The 25323-nt window shown below is 42.9% G+C and overlaps 1 protein-coding gene across 1 annotated transcript in view; it reads left to right on the top strand.

Moving 5' to 3' along the window:
- OTUD4 (OTU deubiquitinase 4) overlaps positions 1-25323 on the top strand; it is a 389728-nt gene that overhangs the window by 89703 nt on the left and 274702 nt on the right. The window contains exons 4-5 of the mRNA XM_085641615.1: positions 12132-12178; positions 17139-17211. Of these exons, the coding sequence (XP_085497741.1) occupies positions 12132-12178; positions 17139-17211 (120 nt within the window). The remainder of the gene's footprint in view (positions 1-12131; positions 12179-17138; positions 17212-25323) is intronic.

The following is a 25323-nucleotide window of genomic DNA, read 5'->3' as shown; positions in this document are numbered from 1 at the left end:
TAACGTTGGCCTCCTGGCCCTCCTTCCTCCGGTTGTGTTCTGCAGGTTCTGGTCTGTTGAACGGCTTTCTCGGCTTCTCTTCCTCTCTCCGTGCTCGGTGCTCTCTCTGTCTCTTCCGGGTTTCCCGACTCTCCGTGGGTGCCCTCCTCTTTTCTGCTGACATCCCGCTCTCTCATTGGCCCGGGTTCTTCGTCATCATTGAAGGGGCCGTCTTCGTCCAGGGGCCGGTTCCAGTTAAAGGAGACGCTGCCCCTTTCCTCGTCCTCCGTCCTCCAGTCAGATCCTTCCTTATGATGCGGACCAGCCTGGGAGAGGGAAGAGAGTTCAACACGGTCAGCTGTTGGTATCCACCAGTCTATGGGGTCCGTTTCGGTCTCGAGGGGAGAGCGCTGGTTCCCTCGGGGTTCCCGGTTACAGTGTCTTCGCTGCTGGGGTCGATGGCCTCCTGTATCTTCTTCACGCCGCACGCACGGCTGCACATGCGGCCACTGCAGGAGTGCTTGGAGGATCAATGGGATCAGAGAACAGGTTCTTGGGACGACAAGATCCGGCTGTCTCTACATGCTCTTCAGTCTCTGAAATGGTGGTGTTCGGCGGAGAATCTCCTCAGGGGGGTTCCCTTCCACAAGGACATTCCCGAGACGACTATCGTGACGGATGCGTTTCTCCAAGGTTGGGGAGCGCACTCCGGAGACTTACAGATACAAGGAAAGTGGTCCCCGTTGGAGTCGACGTACCAACGTTCCTGGAACTCAGAGCCGCGTACCTGGCGTTGAAGGCCTTTCATCCGTCCTTCCAGACCACCTTGTTGCTGATACAGACGGACAATACAACCACGATGTATTACCTCAACAAGCAAGGGGGGTCGCGATCGCGCACTCTGTCGCAGGAGGCGCAGGCGATCTGGCGCTGGCTTCTGGCCCGCGGATTGATGATCACGGCCACGCATCTGCCGGGGGTGCAGAATGTTCAGGCGGACGCGCTGAGCAGGCTGCTTCAGGAGAACCACGAATGGGTCATAAACGACGAGGTACTAGGAGAAGTCTTCACAAGGTGGGGGACTCCAGACGTAGATCTGTTCGCCACCGCCGAAAACAGCAAATGCCGAGACTTCGCATCCAGGTACTACCAGAAGGGGACACTGGGGAATGCGCTATGGATCGACTGGTCGAACAGCTTTCTGTACGCTTTTCCACCCATTCCCCTGATTCCGGCAGTGCTCATCAAACTGTCCAAGTCCAGGGCGCGGATGATCCTGATTGCCCCGGAATGGCCCAGGCAGTGGTGGTTCACGGATCTGCTTCACTGGTCTCTCCTTCCTCACATACGGCTGCCGTGCAGGCCGGACCTTCTCACGAAGTTCGGGGGGCGGATGGTGCATCCCAACCTCTCGTCTTTGAGTTTGGCGGCATGGCTCCTGAGATAGTGCAATATGGCCATTTGAATCTACCTGTAAGATTGTATGGGCATACTGAAGGAGGCTAAACGTCCTTCCACTAGGACTTCCTAAGCTTACAAGTGGAAGAGATTCTGCATCTGGTGCAAATCCAAGAACTTTGACCCGACAACATGTAAGGAAGATGTCATCCTTCCATATCTTTTACATTTGGCACAGTCTGGCCTTAATTTCCACTCCATTAAGGTTCATCTCACTGCTTTGACTGCTTACAGGAAATGCCCTTCACAGACTTCCTTCTTTCAGATCCCTGTGGTCAAGGATTTTTTGGAAGGCTTGAAGAAGGTGTTCCCTCCGGTCAGACTTCCCTCGCCTTCCTGGGAATTGAATGTGGTGCTGTCCAGATTGATGAAGGAGCCTTTTGAACCTATTCACAAGGCTTCATTGCAGCACCTGTCCTGGAAGGCGGCGTTCCTAGTGGCCATTACATCGGCCCGCAGGGTGAGTGAACTTCAGGCGTTGTGTTGCCGAGAACCTTATACTGTATTTCATGCTGCTATGGTTGTTATGCGTACTCACCCTAAATTTCTTCCTAAGGTTATATCTGATTTTCATGTCAACCAAACCATAACTTTACCTACGTTTTTTCAGAATCCTTCTTCTCCAGCGGAAAGGTCTCTACATTCCCTGGACGTGAGGAGGGTGATGAAGTTTTATCTTGATAAGACAAAAGATATTCGTATGTCAGACCAATTGTTTATCAATTATGGATCAGTCAGGACCGGTCTTGCTACCTCCAAACAGTCCATCTCTCGGTGGATTGTGTCCTGTATACAGTTGTGTTACCAAAAGGCTAATAAGACCTTAGGGGGTAAACCTAAGGCTCATTCCACCAGGGGCAAAGCTGCCACGACTGCTTTGCTGCGTAATGTTCCGATTGCAGAAATCTGCAAGGCGGCCACTTGGAAGTCGGTCCATACCTTTGCTGCGCATTACTGTCTGGACGCGGATGCCAGAGCAGATGCTCAGGTTGGGCAGGCTTCGCTGCGAAATTTGTTCGCACAGTAGTGGTATTATTTTGTAATCTTCTCCACCGCCGTTTTTGTGTGGTGATGGGCTTGCCATTCTATTCAATAGATTATGACTATACACAGAGATCCCCTACTACAGAAGGAGTAGTTTCTTTTCTGTAACTCCAGTTCTGTAGTAGGGGTATCTCTGTTATAGTCATAAGCGCCCGCCCTCCTCCCCGGTGGAGAGATGATTGTTAATGTAAGGAATGGTACAGGTCTGGCGTGCTACGCCTTCAAAAAGAACTGAAAGTAAAAGGAACCTGCTGTGCATTCTGGGATACTGGAAAAGTTCTGGAAAGTTTTCTTAATGGCACAGTATCCTGTTCTGAGCCACATAATGGCAGCCTATGGGGCTTGTCTGTCCATTCCTTCCTCTCTATCATTCCAGAGGCTTTTGCTGGAAGAGGCAGGTTTCTTTCTCTATGGAAAAAGCTGGACAGGCAGTGCTGTTAGTGGTTGCTGGTGGAATTCTTCCTAGTTGAAGTACTGGACAGTGTAGCCTGTGGATATAGGCTGCATTATCTGACTTTGAAATTCTCTCTTAAGTGTGGATGCAGGTCTGCATGACTTGACAACTTAAGAGATTATTTTTATTGCTCCAGGGTCCGCGCACATGGGCGGGACTATTCACTAGATTATGACTATAACAGAGATACCCCTACTACAGAACTGGAGTTATAGAAAAGAAACTACTCCTTCTCCCAGGGCCTTATTAACGTACTTGGTACCAACGGCATCTGCAATTTCATCCTCTGATTTCGCCGGCTAAGAGCTGACTGTCTGCTTCTGACAAGGTGGGCAGTCGGACGGTCCTGAGAAAATCCTGCTCCAAGGTCTGGATAAAGCCTCTGAGCAATAAACTGCTCCAAGAAAGCGTGCAAACACCTCTACAATCTCTACCAGGTGTGCCAGAAGTTCCTCCGTCTCCTCTTGGATAGCCGGAAAGGCCCCACTGGCCTCCTGTTGGCACAACTGCGCGGCCAGCAGCCTACCTGCCTTCTCTCCTTGTTCATAGTGCCACCACCGCTGATGAAGCAGGGCGTATTCCTCCTGGGAGGTTAAATGAGTATTACATTAAAATTTGGGACACTCTAGTCCATGCAGAAGATCTGGGTGGGACGTCTTGTGAAAGTCTCCGACAAAGACCGAATATTTCCCTCCAGTCGGGCGTGCTCCACCCGGGTCACCTGCTTGCGGAGTGCTGAGTCTCTCATCAAAGCCCTTCTCTAAGTGGCCTTGCCTGCCGCCTAAAGAAGCTGCGCAAAAGATCCCCAGATATTTGCGAAAGTTCCCATGTTGTTTGGCCTCTGGCGTCAGGCAGTGAGAGAGGTTCAGCCTGCAGCGCTTCAAGGGAGAGGGGATGTGGCCAAGGTCGAGCTCCAGTAGGACCAGGGCATAATTTGAGACACTCCCCCTCTGCTATTTTGCTGCCCTGCAGCAAGAGTACGGTAGAGTGGGAGCGGATAAAAAAAGTCAATCCTAGTGCAAACCCAATGAATACAAGACAGAGAAGTGTATTCCCTGTCTTGGAGGTGTGTCAGATACCGGGGGGGGTAAATCAGTCCATGATCTCCCAGGACATCATGCAGGACCACCCTATCTCTTGGATTGGTGTTATCTGGGGGACCCGAGCGGTTGAGGTGGGCATCCTTTGCCATGGTCCAGTCTCCACTCAATAACCACTAAAGTGGTACCAATCTTCGCCAGGAGTCGCAACAGCAAGGGGAGAAAGGCCACACGGTCCTGGTTGAGGGCATACACAGAGCCCACAATCGTGGTATGGTTTAAGATCCTGAATATCACAAACACAACGACCCAGGGATCGTTCCAAGGTTTCAAGATAATAAAAGAAAAAGACTTGTCGAGGAAGATCACAAATCCACACTTTTTCTGGGAAGGTGGAGGACCAGTATTATCACCCAATAGCAACAGGCAGAAGGCTACTATTGATGACCCTCCCCAAGTTTATCCGACTAAATAGGTGACAGATGAGCCTCCTGCAGGAGGGCAATGTAAGGGGAATGTGAATGACCTTACTCGCTTCATCAAGCGCAAGAAAACACTCACTTAAAGGATATAAAACACAGCCACATGGGTCTTAAATACTGGGCCCTGAGAGGCACCTGGGATGATGTTGACATGGACAGCGAAAAGGAGCCACAGGCACACTCAAAGGAAAACCACCATCAGCAGCAAGGAAGGGCGGAGCAGCTTCAAGGCATTGTAAAAGGCACAGTCAGCAGTGCAGCATCCTCTAGCAAGGGAACAATCTCCAATGGCCCTGGAAAGGTAGGTACAGCTCCGGTGAACAGGCATAGAGGTGAGAACAAATAACTGAACAGAAACTTTAAACGGGTGAGCTCGCCCATACTGTCTGCATCACGCTCAGACATCCAGCCCAGCACGTTCATCTCAGTACAACCCTTCTAGGGAATAAGGAAGCCGGGCAAATGGGCCTTTAACTATGACCATGCTTCCGCAACGCAATGCAGTGCATTGGATCCGGGACGTCCGAAGCAGAGAACCCCCTCCACCACCCTCCAGAAAAGACGCATAGTGAGACCATAAGGAGAACATCCTTTCTCCCTATAATGTAGGTGGTTCTTACCAGGACAAGGGAGAGGAAACTTCCCCCAGTCCGTTCAAAAGTCTTCATGATCATGGCTTGATTGGGGAGTGTGACTTGTTGCCCCTGTCAGCTGCTTCCTCACTGACCCCGACTGCCCTATCCTCCCACCTTTTGAGGGCAGAATCCGTAGTTAAGGCAGTGTGGAGCAGACAAAAGTGGGTCGCCCCCAGGGGACGGTCCGGGCCGGGCACCGCTGGTGTGGAATCCATTTCTGTTTCAGAGAGCCCATACAAATATGTACCAGCTTCTCTTGGTCATCAAACTCCCGATTCCTTCCATTTCCAGTAAGCAGCATCCTGGCTGGTTCAAGCAAGCCCTACCGAATTTTCAGTTTGCGCAGTAGCGGCTGGAGGGCCATGAACTTCTTCCGGTGCACCACCGTGTCATGCGAGAAGTCTGCAGCCGCACAGATCTTGGCATCGCCGTGAACAAAAAGGCCTTTCTGCTATTTGGCCGCAGCGATGACCTGTCATGCCTGCTGGTGCTGCAGGAGTCACTCAGTAATCGTTATGGGAGCTTTGCAGCATGTGTCCTCCAAGGGACGGATCCGATGTGGACTTTGGAATTCCAGCAGTGGGGAGAAGGTGACCCCAATGAGGTTCGAAAGAAAAGTGGCCAGAAATCCAGGCATGTCTGCAGCCTCCTGCCCCTCCGGCTACAATCCTCCATGTCCGTCAACTTCTAGTGGAGATGCCATACTTCGCTACCAACATCAAGGTTGATCTCCAACAATGTGATGCGATCATCAAATGCCACCGCCCTTAGGGTCTGTGGTGTCAAGGCGCGTGTTTAACAGAACACAGATCAGTGCAGCATGGTAGTGGCATGCATGGAGTCCATGTTGGCCTTGATTCCGGTCAGCTCCTTCATGATGGTCTCCAGGGTGATGTCTGCCATGGCCTCCGGAGGACGAGGCAGCTTGCCCACCACCATTTCTGTGAATAAAAGCTGTTGCGCTACCTTTTCTCTGGACATCAGGGCATGGCAGCCCGAGACGGTCGCTGACGGTAGAGGTCCAATGAGTGGGAAACAGGCATAGACAGAGCCGCCGTGCACCAGACCAAGACCCGGTAGGCAGTAACCCCATGACCAGCTGTATGTGGAACTCCGGCACCCACCAATACCACCAATGCACTGTACGTGTCCAGCTGCAGGTGCCAGGGCCTGATGTAGTTCAAAAAGCCGCCAGGCTAGGGAGCGGCACAGGGAAGACACAGGAGCTTTTTTTCCCCCCTGTGCATCAATTTGTTTCTCTCCTTGTCTACTTTTCTCTGCCGTATCGTTTTGACAAATGCCATTCTGGTGGTAGAGAGAGATTCCTAATGGATACTCAGTCCCTCTGTGTGGCACATTGCCCAGATTCTCACACCATTGTGAACTATGAAATCATCCACAAAATACCTTTCAGGAGACCGAGGGACATCTCTGTCAGAGCCAGCCTGGGGCAGCTTGGTAGGCACCAGGAGGCTTTATTTTTATCTCTCCTCAGGTGACGATGGGCAAGCCAAGGCCAGCCCAAAATGGAAAATTGGAGCATGATCACCAGACAATGTTAGACCTTTTTAAGAGCTCAAACATTGTTGCAGACCAATCAGGCAGGGAACACGTTTAGCCACAAAGATGATTTTTTTTAAAATCCTGAATACAGACTTTCTTCTGTGCAGAACAATTCCAGAATTTCTTCTGATCCATAGGTCTCACAAGCCTCTCATTGGGCCTTTTCTTGTCTTGTGTGCCTTCATGGTCCCCAGCTCTTTTTGGTCCTGGCACCAAACACTAGGCTACAATTATAACACATTGAAACCTGTCTGGAAACCTAATGGCTTGGAGGGCAGTAGACTAAAATGATGTTTCATTGAACTGTTTCTCAAATCTCTATTTCTGGTGGTGTCAGAAGAGGGACATGCTTCGAATTATCCCATTTCTGAAGCCTTTTGCAAGCCAACTGATTGTGGCTGCTTTATTTCTGAAGGGATGGGGAGCTAATAACGATGACCTAACTACTAAAGTGAAGTGGCCAGTCAGAAAACATTAGCCTCACATCGGAATACTTGAACTGAGAACAGGCTATCCAGCACCGAAATCTGTCCTACCTGTAATGTCTTCTGACTCTTTGCAGACCAACACCACCACAACCACCACAATGTATTACCTCAACATGCACAGAGGAACAAGATCTAAAGTTTGCAGAAATAATTCGGAACAGGTTTCTATCAAAGAACAGTTACTTCACAGTAGTGCGCCTTCAGTATTACAAAACTCAAACGCGCTCAGAATGGTGATTGCTCAACCAGAAAGTGCTTTAAAATATCTTTTATAACAATAACAGCGACAGATCTCAACTTGTTTGCTATTGAATGTAATACACAATGCTTAGACTACATTTTTAGGTTTCCTGATCCTTGTTCCCAAGGGAATGCCCTTTGAAAGTGTTTGAATACCTTTTGTTATGATTTTTCTCCAATTCCCCTACAGTGAAGGTGATTGTCAAGCAGGAAAAGGGGAGGCTGACATTGATCTTCCACCTATCCCTCGTTCATGAAACAGTCTTCCAAACTGGCCTGGACCTTTCTCCCTGGGTTCTGGTACTAGCCTGCACCACAACTGCTGAGCTTTCAGTGCTGTTCGTGAACATCTACACTACATGATCCTGAATCCTCCAGGCTATGACTTGAACAGCTTGAAAGAAAAGCAGAATGTTCTTCCACAAGAACATTTTGTGCCTTATTGTGGAAGAGGTCCTGCATGTGGTGTCTTGGCAAGCCTGAGGACCCACAAAATGGCCATGCCTCTTAAAGTATTTTTTGTTTCCTATTTCTAAATCGGACTTTGGCCCTCTCAAATGTTTTTTTTTCTTTTCAGATCAGTGATTAAAGATTTACTGTAAAACCTTACAACGCCTTTTTATACAATTTTGGAGACCCTGCCCTCCTTATGAGGTGAATACAGTAGTATCTTAATTAATGAGGTCATTTTCTAATCTTTTTTCGAACATCCACAACACTTGTGCTGAAAGTTGAAATCTTAGTAGCTATTACTTCGAAACCAAAGGTCACTGAGCCTCAGGATCAAGGAGCTTTAAACGGTGTTCCAGCAATTTAAGGTATCTCTTAGCAGTTTTCTTACTTTTCATTTCTGACTTTCACAATAATAAAGTAACACTCTTTAGTTTAAATGTTCAAAGAAAATTATATTACTTGGAAATACTAAGCTTACCTGTAAGTCTAAGTAACTCTAGAGCCATTTGCTCTGGGATGGCTTCCCCTAAAGATGACATTGTGAGTTAGGTAATTTTCAATATCCTTGTTTGCTACCTCAGGCTGTATGGTCCATTACCTTTTAAATCCGGAGTCTTGTCCTCCCCATATGCTCTCATGAGAGATGTACCAATTCCATATTTGCCCCCGTACCCTAACTGGAAATTCCTTCCTAGTTTTGTCAATTGTAATTACGCGGACTCTGATTCCAAAAATAGGTACACTGTGACTGAAGCTTTCTATGGTAACCTGTTTGCATACTTATTCTCCGTATACCGATCTGTGGTCCGGGTGCCTCAATCCACATTTTGTGGATAGTCTTGATACTATAGTTGATGCATAGTTTGTTTTTGGTCGTAGGCTACTCTTTCTCTTTTTCACAGCGAGCTCTCCATTTCAGTTTTTTCACTTAATAAAACATAACGATGGAAGCACCAATCCTATCTTTATTTTTCGCTTTTAATTTTGATGTTTTCAAATTGACTTTGCCTGATTTGGTTTAATTTGCTAAATTTCAAAAGACAACCAATGTTGCTTTCTCTAGTAAGTATTTTACATTTTTTCAAAGTTTAAACTGTAAATTTTTTTAAATATTTGTTTTTCAAAATTCGGCAAATGCATGGGTATAATGTACTGTTTATAAATTAAAAGAAAATGCTCTTGATTAAAAATAGAGTTGCAAGAAGTTACTATTCCTTAGTATATGAAGCTGGGTAAAGGCCGCTTCATCCAGCCAAGTGAACGGCAATGACAAAACTTTAAAAAGGGCATGCAAGCCAGACAGCAACAAGAAGGCCAGCACACACTAACAATGCCTCATTCTGAGTCTCAGAGAAGGGCCCCGCCTCACTTAGAGGACACAGTGAGCTACTAAGTGATTTAGGCGGCCCGTATTGGACGAGGCACATTTCCTGGAGTCAGGTAAGCACTGTTTGCTACAGTTTAGTCGTGCTTTAAAGCCACTCTTTGAAGTACCTTGAATACAAAGGGCATAGGTGTAAAACATAGCCACTTAGACATGACACCAGATAAAGTAAAGCAACATTAGCTACAATACAAAATGAACTGACACCCAGAAACTAAGTGTAGTGCTTGTGATTCAGGAAGAGAGGGCTGATCTACTCTGTGAAACTAAATTCAGTTGAATCCCCTGTGTCACAGGCTTCACTACTGAGCCGTATTTTGCAGAACAACATGACAAATGTTTTTGAAAAGTAAGTAATGTTTCTCAAATGGTAAAACATAGCATTAAAAAGCAGATTAACATCTTTGTAGCAGACAACGTAAATTCACAAATACAGGGCAGAACACACTGACGAGCATCGGAATGGCAATAATCTCATAATAGTGGGAGCCTCATGAGAGGTGATGGATTACACACTTATTTGAATCCCTGCTTCTGAGAATTAGTGAGCCAAGAGAACATTTTTTAAATGTTTCATTGTGAATTGGATGTACAAAGAGCATGCTAAAAAGTCACCCCCGGGTTCACCGTGTCCTCCACCAAAGTATTCTGATCTATACGAACAGATACCCAAAATCAATTAAGATATGTAATTGCCCTGCATACTCAAAGGGTACGCAAAAAAACATGGTGCGTTTGCTTGGGTTGTACACTATGGTCTGAACAGAATAGCACTAAGGGCCTAAAGCATGATTCCACATCACAAAACAAATATGCGCAAATTGGCTTTGAACAGGATTGCAATTTGCAATTCATACTAAATATTAGTACATCCAATTGCAAATTGTCCTTTTACAGGCAGTTGCACAGCAATCTGCTTAATGAATATTTATTTGACAGGTCACAATTTACAACCCGCTGTCATTAGCTGTGAATGCTGGGATTGAAGACTGTAAGGTAAAAAGTCCTTTGTCCCTGCATTTGCATTCATAAAAAGGGATATTTTCTTTTCTAAAAGCAGCCCATGTCCATAAAAGGGACCAATGCTGTTTTTTAAAAAATTATTATAAAGTTTTCAGTTGGGAACACATCTCGGAGGGAAGAGTCCTCAAGGTATTTAGCTGGACTCTGGGATTTTGACCAGGCAAACAGATAACGCTCACCTTATAGTGTAGAGTTGTGATCTATTTAATTAGAGTTTTTATAAAGTTCAAAAATCAGAGGGCATGTCAGAGAGCTTGCAGTAGGTAACACAAGTGCCAGCGAGTGATAATGTTCTGGGAACTTTCCATAGAAGAAACATCACAATTATCCCCAAAGGTGGAAAAACAGTTGAGATCAGAATGTTTGCTGATCTTAAACGCATTTGAATGCTTTATTGGCGGCCTGTATTTGGAGCTGAGCTAGGTCGGAGGAATTTAGACTTACAGGGAAGCGGAAGAGATGCTTTTTCAAGGCTCTTCTGATTTTATGTAGTCTTTTTCAACACTATTCTTTTTGGTTGAAACACAAGTAGATTTGCCAAGTTCTTTGGCAGAGCTAGAGTAGCTAAGTATGTGCTGTATGGCATCCAAAGATTGACTTGTGAACAGTACTCAGATTCTGGAAGGAAGATCTCTTTTTAATCCAGAGCCACTGAAAGGATTTGAGGTAATTTGTGATGTGGTCATTACATCTTAGAGCACAAATGAGCCACACATTAGAAGTTTGAACGCTGTGAAGCTTGTCTAGAGATTTCTGAAGGAGCCATATGAGGATGCTGTTAGCCAGAAGAGACAGGACCATGTGAAGGCCAAGGTAAACCTTTGAGCGAATAAGAGGAAATATTTGCAGCAGGAGGCACACTTGTTAACTATGTTCGCATGGTATGTGAAGTTAAAATGTTTCTCAGCTATAACACCTGTATTGTGAACCTTTTGAAATAGCAATATCTGACGCATTCTTGAAGTCAAGCCAAGTGAAAGGAAAAGTTTTGTGATCAGCAGGGCATCATGCATGATGTCTGACTTTGACTGTTTGGGCAAAGCCAATTTGAATGGATCAGCTTTCAACTTTGTGGCATTCCTTGGAACCTTCCTTTGAGACAGATCTGTTACATAATCTGTGACAGCTATTATCTGGTGTGATATGCATCCATTTTGTGTACCGGTATATGCTGAAGAAACCAGGTCAAATTGCAGAGCCTAATTGGTTACTGTGTATGATAGTGGATATCGCTGATGAAAAAAAGCTCCAGTTTGTGGGTGTGGTTGAATAGGAAGAAAGTGAAACATTTTGGGACACTATCCACCATGACCGCATATGCAACAATATGTAACTAACCAACCAATATGGAGTTTGTGATGAATAGAATGATATCAACTGAGAACTTTGGAATCACCAAGGTACACATTTCTCTTTTGTCTCGTTTTTAGTTTTGCAATGATATTTTTGTTGTATGCTCTTTGGATGTTTTGCACGTGATTATTTCTTGGCTGCGCTCCTGCTTTGGTGACTTAATGCACTTCACATCCCAAACAAGAGTACAATACTGGCAATTATTTTTCAGGTGGAGCACATATAAAATATTTTGCCCTTGAAGTGATTTTTGGTTTGAAGAGCTAAGCTAAAGATTTTATTCAACAAAGCAAAAACCCATTTGCAATCCTTTGAGAGCATTACCAGCACTGAATTTGATGCAACCACACTCTAATTGTCATGCGTCTTCTGACAAAACCAATGACCTTTTTATAAAGATACTAAAAACAACTGGGAGAAGGATAGTTAATGTCTAAGAAAGGAGTGGCTCTTTTATGGAAAACTATGCAAACTGCCTGTGTGTGGATAGAAATCGCAAATTGAGAACTCTTTTTCCATTTGTTTTGGAATGCAGGAATGGGTCGGCCAAGTGGAAATCAGCGCACTCTCCCTCATGTACAAGTAAGATGCATTCACATGTTTGTGGAAAGTTGGCATTTTTGGCTTGTTAACACAAGTGATTTAATAGAGTTGAAATCTTTATTTAGAATAATTATTCACTAGCTTACTTCTACATATAAAAATGGTGTACGTTAAAGCACTGGAAGAACTTTGAGTAGAGAATTTAACTCTGTGGCAGACTATGAATTTGTACATTTGTTCAAACTCATTCATAGTTTGTTCATCGACTGCCCTTGTAGTCACAAATTTCCTGAATTGTCATTGATATGTGGTGTATGAGCTGTATGTTATTATGTGTGTAAAATATTTTACTTGACAATTTCTCAATATATAGTTTTCTTCCTTGACCCTTTGACTTATTTTTTGAGTCATATGTTTTTTGGTACTTTTTAATGAATAAACAACTTTACAGATATGATTTATAATGAAAAATACCCTCTACGAATTCATCCAGCAGACATTTACTGTTTTTTTAGAGGTACTCCAGTGCTCGTCAGTAGTACCTACTTACACAATTCATTCATTAATATCCAACTCAAACGCAGAATAAAATGGTATTGACAAATAGTTATTTTTATATTTTATAAATTGGTGCTCTGCATTTCGAGGACATGCTCTTTTGAGCACAAAATATTTTCTAAGGATTGATAACAGATGGTCACAGAGACTCCATATTTGGTCCATGGTTGTGGAATAAGCTCCTTGCGAATATAACTCTGTACAGTTAATGGAAAATGTAGCTAGGTCCTGCATACTAATATTTCTATCATGTGACAGACACCATCCACCTGAATGGTGCTTCCAGCAATGTTTGACAAGGGGTGGAAGAGGGGGTGGAAGCCACCATAAAAAGTGTTCCACACTGTGGGACCTAATCTAAAACTGCATTTTATAGTATACTTAGTAGCACCATACTAGAACTACTAAACGTTTTACAAAAGGTCAATGTCTCTTCCTCTCCTATCTTTTATGTGTGGGAATCTGCACTCTGACTACAGAGATCTCCTCACATGTTGGTGTAAGTTGAAGTAAATGTGGGAGTCACAGTGGGAGTGGTTGGAAAATGGGTAATACTTTCTACTACTGGGGAGGGATTTGGGAAGGAGGAAAGACAGTTTAAGGGAGGACTAGGGAGGGGGTTATGGAGGGACATATACCCACTCAATAAAGAGTAAAGCCATCGCTATTCACAAATTGCATGTTTATAGTTCATACAGCCAAAAGGACCCAAAACAGCTGGAGTAAGACCAGACGTGTCCAACCACTGATACTGCAATACCCTCCCATAGAACAATAATGAAGGTAGCGACCTAAAATAGAACCCCATGGGAAATAATGATAAATTATTTATTTTAACTGTTTGAAACATATATATACTTTTTTTAATGTTAAGAATTTAAATATAACTTTACATTAAAATTGTGTTCTAAAATATTTTAATTACCTTTTTGTTTTAAATTTAAAAACTAATGTACATTTTTTTATGAAAAATAATTCTATAGCTAGCTTTCAGTAACTTAATACATCAGAAATAAATATAAACATTTTACTTTAGGTGTTTTTTTTAAATAAATCTTTTTTTTTTTTAAATATGCTTGGTTACATATTTTAATTCAAAATTAAATTACTTGTGTAGCATGTTTTAAAATGTGTATCACTTTTCAAATATATCAAAAAGTAATTTGCATTAACACTTGGCATAAAAAAGTTACTATTATTTTTACATTATAATAACATTGTATAATTTTTACTATACTTTACCACTAGGGGATCTCCACCCCAGTTGCAGAGGTCTAGACAAGTGTGCAGGGCATAAAGTAGGGTCATAAAGTGCATCGAGTGAACAAATATTAAATCCCCCCTCTCCCTCCGCACTTGGGAGATGTGCTTCCTGAGTCAGTGAGAGGCACATAGAATGCTGTACAGCAAAATAATAATATAAAGGTGGAGTGCTTGTGCCCCCTTCCCACGCTCCTCCTTGTTTCAGATTGTCCCTAATCTGTGATATCACTTGCAGTGAGTGGGATAAGCATTTTCAGCGGAACTTTGGAGAGCTGTAAAGAGTACCCTGATTTTTGTTTGTTTTCTGTACTTCTATTGGGATTATCTTCCATAAAATGTTTATAAAAATGTATTCCACCATCCATGAACTGACATACTAGTCCAAAGGAATTGTGAGTACTGAGTAAAAATGGTGCTAGCTTCCACTGCCTGCAGCCATAAATAGTAGAGCCATTGACCTGGGATTTTATTTATTTATTTATTTTTTAGCATTTCTTAAAGCGCGAACAAATGCCCGCAGGCGTCTCGGCGCTGTACTATTGTGAACTCTCCTATGCTTGGCTTCTGGCTCTTAGAGGTTAAACAACCATGTTTTGAGCTTCTTTCTGAATAACAGGAGATTTGGGCTGGATCTGATGGATTGAGGAAGTGTGTTCCATAGTTTTGGGGCGGCAACCAGGAAACGTCTGTCTCCCCAGTTGACTAGTCTAGTCCGGGGTACCACCAGATCGTTCAGCTTGGCTGAACGGAGTGGTCGAGGAGGAATATAAGGAATAAGGTGGTCTCTCAGGAATTGAGGGGCTTGTTGGTGTAGCGATTTATAAACAATACACAATGTTTTGAATTTGATTCTATTCCTGATAGGGGGCCAATGAAAGCTTCTCAAGGTATCCGTTATAGGTTTAAATTTGGGGATATCCGAGAGAAGTCTGGCCGCTGCGTTCTGTACTGTCTGCATTTTCTTGATGACCCTGATTTGGGCATAGGCAAACAGGCCATTGCAGTAATCTAATGCAGACAGGACTAGGGCACTAACTAATGTCTTGCCTACACTTTTGGGGAGAAATGGGAGGATCTTTTTTACCAGGCGTAATTTGTAAAACGCTGTGGAGGCCGTCTGGTTGGCATGAGCCATAAAGTTCAAGTTGTCGTCAAAAATGACGCCTAAGTTTCTCACCTTCGTGGTTGGTTTGGGCAAGGCTCCAAAGGATGACGGCCACCATACGGAGGACCAGTTAGGGCTAAGATGACCAAAGGTGACCACCTCGGTTTTATCGGAGTTCAGTTTTAAACAGTTTGCTGACATCCACTGTCCGATGGCCAGCATGCCTGCTTCAAAACTCTCCGCTACTGTTTCCCCATCATCTCTGATGGCCAGAATCAACTGGGTGTCATCCACATATGAGGTAAGGTTCATCCCATGCGCTTTGATTGTTTTAGCGAGGTCCGACACATAGATGTTAAATAGTGTCGGACTAAGGGATGAGCCTTGAGGTACCACACATGGCAAGGACAACTCTGCTGACTCGAATTGTCCTAGGGTGACTGCCTGGGATCTATCCGTCAGGAAAGATGCCAGTAGTTTCTTAGCTAGGCCTTGCACGCCCATCTTTTCGACACGGTCGACCAGGATCTTGTGGTCGACCGTGTCGAAGGCGGCCGATAAATCTAGAAGCACCAACAGTGCTGAGCCTCCTTGATCTCGGATTAATCGGATGTCATCCGCCGCTTTGATAAGCGCCGTTTCTGTTCCATGAAACTTGCGGAATCCAAATTGGGTTTCATCGAGCAGATGGTATTGCTCGATAAATTCCGCAAGTTGAGTATTCATGGCTTTTTCTGCTATTTTGGCTAGAAACGGGAGGTTAGCTATAGGCCTGTAGTTTTTTTAACTCCGTTTTATCTAGGCCAGATTTTTTCAGAAGTGGCTTCAGTAAGGTCTTTTTTTAAAGGGGTAGGGAAGATTCCTGTGCGGAACATTAGATTGCAAATTTGGGTTATAACTGGAACCACGGTGTCCATTAATGGGCGGAGAGTTTTCAAGGGACAAGGATCCAATGCTGAGCCGGACTTAATGGATTTGATGATGTCCTGGATTTGGTTTTCTGTGATTTCCGCAAACTGTGGAAAGATATTGTCAGTATGTGGCGTTATTATATCATCGGTGCTTTGATTATCAGCGGTGTTAAATGCTGAGAAGATATCATTCACTTTAGTGAAAAAGAAGGATGCTAATGAGTCACAGAAACTTTGTGAACAAGGGGGATTCAAGTCAGGAACACCTCCTGCAAGCTGTTTGGTTATGTTATAGAGCTTTTTATTAGAATTTTTTGCACTTTCGATTTGCTCGCTGTAGTACTTTTTTTTGGCCTCTATGATCAAGAGTTTGTACTGAATTTGAAGCTCCTTATACATATGTTTGCTTTCATCGTCATAGTTTTTCCTCCAGTGTCTTTCTTTGTTTCTACATAGCTGTTTATGTTTTCTGAGTTCTTCTGTATACCAGGGTGCTGAAGGGGAACTTCTATTCCTGGACATTCGTTTAACTGGTACAAATTTGTTAGTGGCCTGGTCCAGCCAAGCTTGGTATTGCTTTGTAGCTATTTCTGGATCAGTAGACAAGGTAGGCTTAGAGTTGTCTAGTGCTACCTTAAGGTTAGGAATATTGATATCTTTCCATACCTTAAAAGGTTCCTGTCTGGGGGTAGGTGTTTTAACAGTGGAGGTTTCGCTAATTTTTATAGTACCTAGTACCAAGTAGTGGTCAGTCCAAGTCATTGGGAGGACGTCAGTAATTAGCAGATTATCTAGATTAGTAAATATTCCATCTAATGTATGCCCTGCATTGTGGGTAGGTCCCGTCACCAGCTGTGATTAGTTTTAGCTTGCTAAGCCATATGAAGAAATTCTTGCTCCAGTACCAACTGGCCCTATTTGTCGAAACAGAAGCCTGTCCTATTCCTATTGTACATGCAACTAGCCCCATAAAATACAACAGAAAAGTTGCCACCCTGTAACAGATATATTCACTTTCCTGTCATGTTTTCATATTTTTAGTATGTTTAATATGATTGGAATACAAATGCTTCTTTTACAGTCCCAATAGTGTTTTATTGTTCTTTAAGTCTTTTCCATGTACCTTGATGATGGTTGTTTCATTCTTCTTGCTTTTTCTCAGGAAAGATTTTGTCATTTATCAAGAACCTAATGCACCTCCATCATGTGTAACTGAAAACAACTTTCCCGAAAAGGTAAAGACATATTTTGATCTTCAGCAAAAGATAAATTATTGTCATAGAAGCAGTATTTCGAAAAGGAGTAACCTTTATTCTGCATCATAGGGCTATGCATATGAGATTTCATTGCAGGGAACTTAAATCATAGACACTGCATTGAATGTTGACAAATATTGCAAAACATTTTAAACGAATCCGCAAATTTACCATTTGGATTTATAGGCAATCCCAGAGGGACACTACTGAAATATTTCAATGTTTTTGTGGTGTGCGAAGCAGGTCCAACTCTCCAGATAGGTGTTTGGTGGTGGGCCTTCCCATAAATGTCTTTTAAAGAACTTGGCAATTTTTTTTCCCACTGCATTATCCTTAAACAATTGGATAAAAAGCACTAGATTTTTCCGCCAGTCATACAAAATAGGTATGCAGTTTCTCGTAGCATTCACTCATTTTAAAAATGCAATTAGGATTCTTCTCAGTGTTTATTCTCTGTCTAAAGATCCTGCTGCTCAGTGAGACTTAGACCCAGTCTCACCTCTGTTATGCATGCCACATTTGCAACCTGTGACCACAAGCAGCATAGATTTCCTGATCCTAACCAGCTCTGATGTGATATCGATCTTCCAGCCAGAAAGATGGGTGTGGTTTAGTGTATCAACAAGACTTTCATTTACACAGTTCCTTCTTTCATTTCAAAGGTATTCATGGAATTTCACATTCAGCTTAGACTCGTGCTTCTTTGGCTAAACTGACTTTGCACAATCTAATTGTTTTGAAGTAATTATGTTTTACATAGGAAGGACAACAACCTTAAAATGCCCAGAGCTTCTGCTTGTCACGGTATGACTGCTGGCAATAAAGTGACTTAAGTCACTGTTGTTAGCTCTCAAACATATGAATAGCTTACAACATCGAAGGAGTTCAGGCTCCTCGGTTCGAGCTTGCTACATCAAAGGTAACAAAAGCCTTTTGAAGACATTTGTAGGGCAACAGATTCCCCCCCCCCCCCCCCCCATGATTTTTGCAAGCATTGCTCTAGAACACATACAAATGTCAGCTAGGTGCCAGAGAGTTCACTTCAACATGTTAACTTGACGCATGGCTGGGCATTTGCAGTTTTCTCCCACCCCATTGTGGAATTTTAAACTGTGAAGTGATTTTTCCAACCACTTTGGAAGGAGGAAGATCGTGGCATGAAAGTAAAGAACATTAACTTAAAAGTGATTCCAGTGCACTTAATCATTTGCCTCCCTTCTTTCTTCCTATTCTGCCATGTGTAAAAAAAGAAAATATATATATATAATTTAGGAACTGGGTGTAGGTAGTGGAGGGTGACACAAAGGGAAGTGGAGTTCACATAAGGAGGGCTATTCAGCAATGGATGACTTGAAATTCCTTTAAAAGAACCAGCGTTCTTATTAGAGATGCTTTTTCCTCACCCCTTTATGAAGAGAGAACAAGAACAAAAAGTATCAGCAAAGCACTAATGTAAATATTGCTTGTTCTTTTATGTTCTTCACTTTTTTGAGTTTCATCCTCTCAGCTTCTTCTATATGTTGGTGCTTGAGAGGTGTTGTGTTTTGGACTGAATGCCTGATAGTGTGTGTACTTTCTGATTATTGAAATGGAGTATTGCAAGCGATGGGACCAGTGTGCTCTGTGTACAGCGCCCTCAGTTACCCCATTTTTCAAAGAAAATGACTATAAATTCTATCCCATGATTCCATCATAATGGAGGAGAAAGGTTAACCCTATCGTAGCAGTCTGTAGCATGGACCCTTTAGTTCTTTGAATTCATCGTTAAGGATCTGTGATATTACTGTTCTTAAACATTAATGCCTCCAGTCCCTGCATCCATAGGACGGTCAGTCAGTCATATAGGCACAGAGGTACATAGACTGACACACAGATATGCAGATACAGGCATCCACAGACACATACACAGATGGTCAGATGAAGACAGTCAGGTAGACAGCCAACACTGACAGATGGGCGCAGATGGACAGACGAACCGATGAATAAACAGAAGACAGATGGACACACACACAGACAGACACTGGCACAGTCAGATACATTCACACACACAGATTCCCACAGCCTTACTCTGACATCCATTTATACAATGCTGCTGAACATTCAGTGCTCACATACTACCAGTGCCCGTTCTTAATTATTTCTCAATTGGACTCTGCCTACCTTTGATACTTAGCTGTATTTAATAGACATACATTCTGTACAGGCAGCGGTTAAGAAACTCCGGATGACTGGGTAACTAAAGTGGGGGCATGGTACAGACAGATGCTGGAGGGAGCGCCTCTGCTTTTGGTGTGACTTGTATTTACCATCTTACTTGAAGGCACCTATTTATTTATGTGCAGTTGACACTTTATAACTTAAGACTGTGAACCCAATAGAGGCTTGCGATTAGTTTATTGGTTATGGCTTCACTAGAAACTGAGGGCCAGATGCATGACCATTGCCATTAGCAACTCGCAAATTGCGAAAAATTGCAAGTCGCAATTTGCGAGTCGCTTGCCAATATACAACAGTGTCAGAGAAACTGTTTGCGATTCCCAATGGGGTCGCAAATTGCATGCCTCATCAATATTCATGAGGCACTCACAATTTGCGACCCCATTGGGAATGGCTGGCCCTCCCTGGTATGGTGGCCTGCTGGGCTCAGCAGACCTCCGTGTCTGGGACTGGTTTTAAATCGAGCTTTTTAAAAAAAAAAAATTTTTTTAAAGGCAGCCCATTTTTCTTAAGGGAAAACGGGATGCATTTAACACAAGCATTGGCATAGCCAATAGGTCTCGCCTTTGGTACCTTATAAGTGTTTAGCCATCCAGCAGTTGCATAACTAAATACTTATAAGGTCCCAAAAGCGAGACCTATGGCGGCCGTGAAAGTGAAAGTAATCGCGGGAAAGCGCAGCGCGCGCGCCCGTGCACATGCACTGTAGCTCTAGGCTGGCCTGGTAGCACTTTTTGGAGCCCTCTCAATAAGTCTCGCCAGACCAGCGCATGCGCTGGGTCAGGCGAGACCTAAAAATACTAATGAAACGTTTTCTTTCATGTTTTAAGGGCAGGTAGTGGTCCCTGGGACCACAGCCTGCCCCTAAAAAATATTTGTCCCTGCATTCACAAAGGGGAAGGGGTCTCCTGGGGATTCCTTTACATTTGCGAGTGCTTTACCAATGAGGAGGGCGGTAAATTGCGAGTGATTTCCCGCAAAACATTCTTACATAGGGTAGTGAGTCGCTAATAGAACGGGGACGCCCTTGGAACGCCCCTTCCTAATAGCGAGTCGCAAATCCTATTTAGCGTTTCGCAAACAAATTGTGACTCCCTAAATGGGGTTTGTACATGGCCCATTGGTATTTTTGCATGCGCAAACGGGTCGCAAACCCGTTCGTGCATGCAAAAATGGGTCGTACAGCTGGCCCTAAATGGCATGTTTTCATATTGATGAAATAAAGTCCTTTTTCATTTTGATTGGAATTTATTCACTGAGATGTCGAGCATCTTGTTGATTATTGTTTTCTTAAAAGTGCCTTACATTCTTTAAATCAGGCCCAACTGACTGTGAGGAATATTATGGCGGGTATTATTTGTTTGGTCAATTCTTGTACTCGAAATACAGAACCCTGCACACAACTGTGACACATGTGTCATCGTCACCACATCCATGTTTGTGTCTGCTTTCTCTGTCTGCTGGCAAGGCTGTATTCCACCGGAAGTGTAGGTCTTTACTTTGCCATTATCCTTTTAAAGGCACCATATCCAGGTTTGACGGACGAGTTTTAATACATGGAAACCATAATGAAAGTTTCTGAACAATTGTGAAATGCAGACCAAAAGTGAAAACATGGCTACCAGATAACCTCGCCATAGTAGTTCAGTGCATCAGTCTTAGTTAGTCAGTTATATGTATTTCTGTTCTTGTTGGAAGAAACTGGGAAAACAGCATCATAATTCACTTGCTAAATGTTGGCATATTCTTGGGCATTACTTAATTCTTAGCCATCACTCTCTCTGACAATAATTGGAACTCAGCTTTTTAAGGTAAAATAATATTATTTGCTCATTTGTGAACAGCATTTTTACCATAAGGTTTTTTGGCTCCATCACACAAGACAATGTAGTGGTAGGCAAGAATGTACTGCCCCACACTTAATGAACACCTCAGCTCCTATTCAACTTTAATTGATTTTACCCCATCTTCTCCACGACCATTGTCATCTTCAAAAGTGTGATTAAATGGTGGTTGTTACGTAGTTTTATAGAGGCTTCTATGCTGATATCTTGTAGTTTTTGATTTTGTGTTTTAAAATAAAATATAGTCGTGAATTGTTGCATTACATTACTTGGCATTTTCTTTGCTTATGTGCTGTACTTGTATTTTCCCTCATTAATTCGCGGATAAGGGTGCAGCTATTGGCATGTGGCTATATTTTATACACAGCTAGATGTGAATTGTTACATATTGCCAGTGTGACTTTAGAGGTGGAAATGTGAATAATTTGTATACATTGAGATATATTTGTATTTATTGAGAAATTCATGATCCAGTGCTTAACTCTCTTCACATGATAATGCCTCTTGTATGAAATGTAAATGAGGGTGTAAACAATTGCCTTTTTAGGAGGAACAACTTGATATGAGTATCACCTGGAACTCAAAAAAGCATATCAAAAATCCTTCACCGACACCCGGATTCTACATGGCTAATTGAGAAAACAAGGGATGGAATGTTTAAGTAGAAGTGTCAAGCTGTTTTTAAGGACAAAAGTCGCTTTTGACAATGTGTCCCGTTATTTCTATCTTGAAGGACAAAATGCACAAAAAATATAAAAATGGTTCTCCCTCAGTGAAAAGCTATTTCACACATTGGATTTGTTTGTGGATATATTATAGAAGTGATTGAGACACTCTTTTTGTAAGAAGGGAACTGAGGGCTCCTGTGTGATCAAATGTTATTTCCTTTCATAAGGTGTAAATAAGACCAAATAATGTTTGACTTCTGGAAACATTGTAGAGAAGTTTGACTTCTGGATGATTCCCCCTACCATATCATTCTTTAGGGGGAAATATTAGTGTTTGACTAGATGTTGAAACTTGGTACTATCATGTCAAATTCAAATGGTCATATCACTATGAGACTTTTACTGGCCAATCCTTGTGACAAGTACTGACTGTCATCTTTGGCCGGAAGATACTGAGTGCTTCTGTACATTTCACTGAATTCCCAAGAATCTCTATTTTGGATTTAGGCTGTTGAGGTCAAGCAAACACTGCTTACTCTTTGAACTGTGATGTCGTTTTAGAAGGCCAGGTAAAATTACCGCTTCAATTACGCACAATATCTTGAATGTCTAATAGGTGCATTTTCAATTAAAATATGATATAATTTCTTTCTATTTTAGTTTGCCTTCCTTTGCTGAAATAGTAGCTTTTATAGATTACGCTCTCTTCACCAAATGGACCAGAAATGTCTTTATCCTGACGGTAGACTTTCTGATGTGGATAGGTTTTGTGAATCTGGTTTGAGAGCAGGCGTTTTTCGTTTCAGTGCCTTCTTTACCCTTCGTGACCACACATGCACCACAGTGCCAGAAAGTGGCATAGGGTTGACTCAGACGGTTGCTGCTGAATGTCAGGTGCACACGGTCCGAATGTCAAATGGGGTATTGATGCGACTGGAGCTGTTTGGTTTGTTAGTGGTTGGAGTGCTGGCACTAATGCCTCAGCCATCTCAGTATAGTAGCTAAGATGATCCTCAGCAGGTCGAAATTGATAACATGTTTATTTGTAAAGCGCACGTTCACCCAAGGATATCTTGCTGCTGAATAACATATGCTTATTGTTACCCAGCTCAATGATAGGGACTGCAACTGCCAGTTTGTCCATGGAACATACAATAAGGAAAGAAGATCATTTAAAGCAATCAAATAAGGGCAACCATCTCTTTAGTCGTGCTTGATTTCTTGCATCAGCAGTCTCAGCCTTTCCACAAGAAGTGAAAACACGTGGAAGGGAGACATGGGTAAAGGGTCAGAGAAGACACCTCTGCAATTCATCTTGGGTGAGTTGAGCAGCAACAGCACTCTGATCTTGGCACATGCTCCACATGCATTCAGGGCTTAAAGCAGGCAACAGACCCCTGTGGCAGAGCTTGAAGCAGAAGGGTTTCTCAGTGCTAGACTTAAGTTCTGGCCAATTCTTTAAATGTTCAGTCTACCTCCTTTCCCTTTGTTCACACCAACATAAAGCTTCTTACTCCATTCTAGAACATAGCCTTGGTTCTAATAGGAGATCTCAATGTGGTGCCCTGTCCTTGGCCCCAGTCCTGTCCTCTGGACAGATACGCAGCTCTTTATTGAAGTAAAAGTTGAACTGAAATGCTGGTCTCGGGGGTCAGCTTGAGACCTAAGGTTTAGTAGTCCGTGCCAGGCCAATCAGCTGTGCAGATCCCGAACTATAGTTGGAAAATTTGGATGATCCAATCCAGTTCAGACACCACTTTCTTTTTTAGTGATGTGGTATTCCGTATAATATAATAAACTGGATACAATTGTAATATTCTGCAGTGAATCAATGATGATGGAAACTTAAGGGCTGGAGGTCTGAGTTGTTCCAGACTGGCCTCAGCCATTCGGAGACTGTTACTGGGGTTGTGGCTCATCTTCTGCACCTCATCACAGGATATAGGTAATAGGTATAGACTAGAGCACATCTTTGTCTTGAGTGGGAGCACATTGTTATGCCCTTGCCTTTAATACACGCCAGTCTCTTGCAGGCCGCGTAAAGATAAGCTGGATATTGCTCTAACTGATAGGGCCATATCAATCGTCTTCTTTCTACATCAGTGGAGTACCTGTACATCTGACCCTAAAACACGCCAACCTGAGTAACACTAGCTGTACTGTTGATAAAGAAGCACAGCAGCAGTAACCTGCAGAAAAATTAATGGGAGGCTGCTACCTGAATATTAAAAGATGAAGAAAGGAGAGACAGCTACCAGAATGTTCCATGACTGCAAGCTGTGGCAACCTACCATCTTGCGCTTGCATGCAAACTGGGAGCCCTCATTAAGTTACCCCTTGACATCATCTAATCACTGATCTATTAAGCATGTACATCATGCATTGTAGTTGGTTTGGGTCGAACAGATTTAACCAGGGAGATCAGTAATTGGCCTCCTTTCACCAGAAGTGCCTACAAAATGACTTGTACTGTTAAAACTATAAACTTCTCCATGAGCCACTGTGGCCCAGGCCTTTCTGACTCTGTATGGGCTCTAGTGCATTCTATGCTAAAAACCCTACAGAAGAGATTTGGGTGTGCAGATATTGTTATTTCTTCAAAGGCCTCCATTAAGTATTAGATTCAGGTACAGTGTGAATCCAGTGGCTTAGTTTGATGTACTGGGAGAGCATGTCATATGGCAGAACCACTTGAATTTGGATCCAGTTGATGGGTACAAGTCCCATAAATTCCATTATCCCAGGGTGTGGCTACAATAATTTGAGAGCATTTCTGAGGGAGAGATATAGTATACAAAATGCAAAATCAACTTTAAAACCTATACTGTTTATAACTCTATAGTGAGAGTGTGGAAAATGGCAGTGAAGATTTTGATAGTGTTTAGCTCGCCCCATCGAGTCTGTTCGAATTTACTGATCTTTTTCCCCTAACTTCCTCTTGCACTTCACCCAACCCATTAAGTAATAGTGCAATTGATAGTGGAATAAAACAGTTGATAGTCCCATATGCCCCATATTGTGTGCCCAGATTCATTTATATCTGCAAAATAAGGTCCAGATTGCCCAGATTAAAGTTATTCTGCAGATGGTTCTAATCCTTGAATATGCTTCTCTATTGATGTTCGACCTGTGTCAAATTATTTATTTGGTTTTAAATTTGCACATTGTGTTGTGGTTGCACCAAAGTCCAGTAGCTAATGTGTGTTAAATGAAATTGGTACTGACGGGTTGGATGAGCATAGACACGAGTTCTGTGAAGAGGGTTTTTTGTGCAAACCAAAAAGAGAAAAAGTTGTAAGCAACTTATTGTTTGAGGAAATTATGAACAATAGAAAACTGGTAACTTTGGTGTGAGGAGTTGA

The sequence above is a fragment of the Triturus cristatus genome, chromosome 2_2 (assembly GCF_964204655.1).
Source record: "Triturus cristatus chromosome 2_2, aTriCri1.1, whole genome shotgun sequence".
NCBI lineage: Eukaryota > Metazoa > Chordata > Amphibia > Caudata > Salamandridae > Triturus > Triturus cristatus.
Note: the sequence above shows the minus strand (reverse complement) of the source record. Positions and strands in the feature narration are given on the sequence as shown.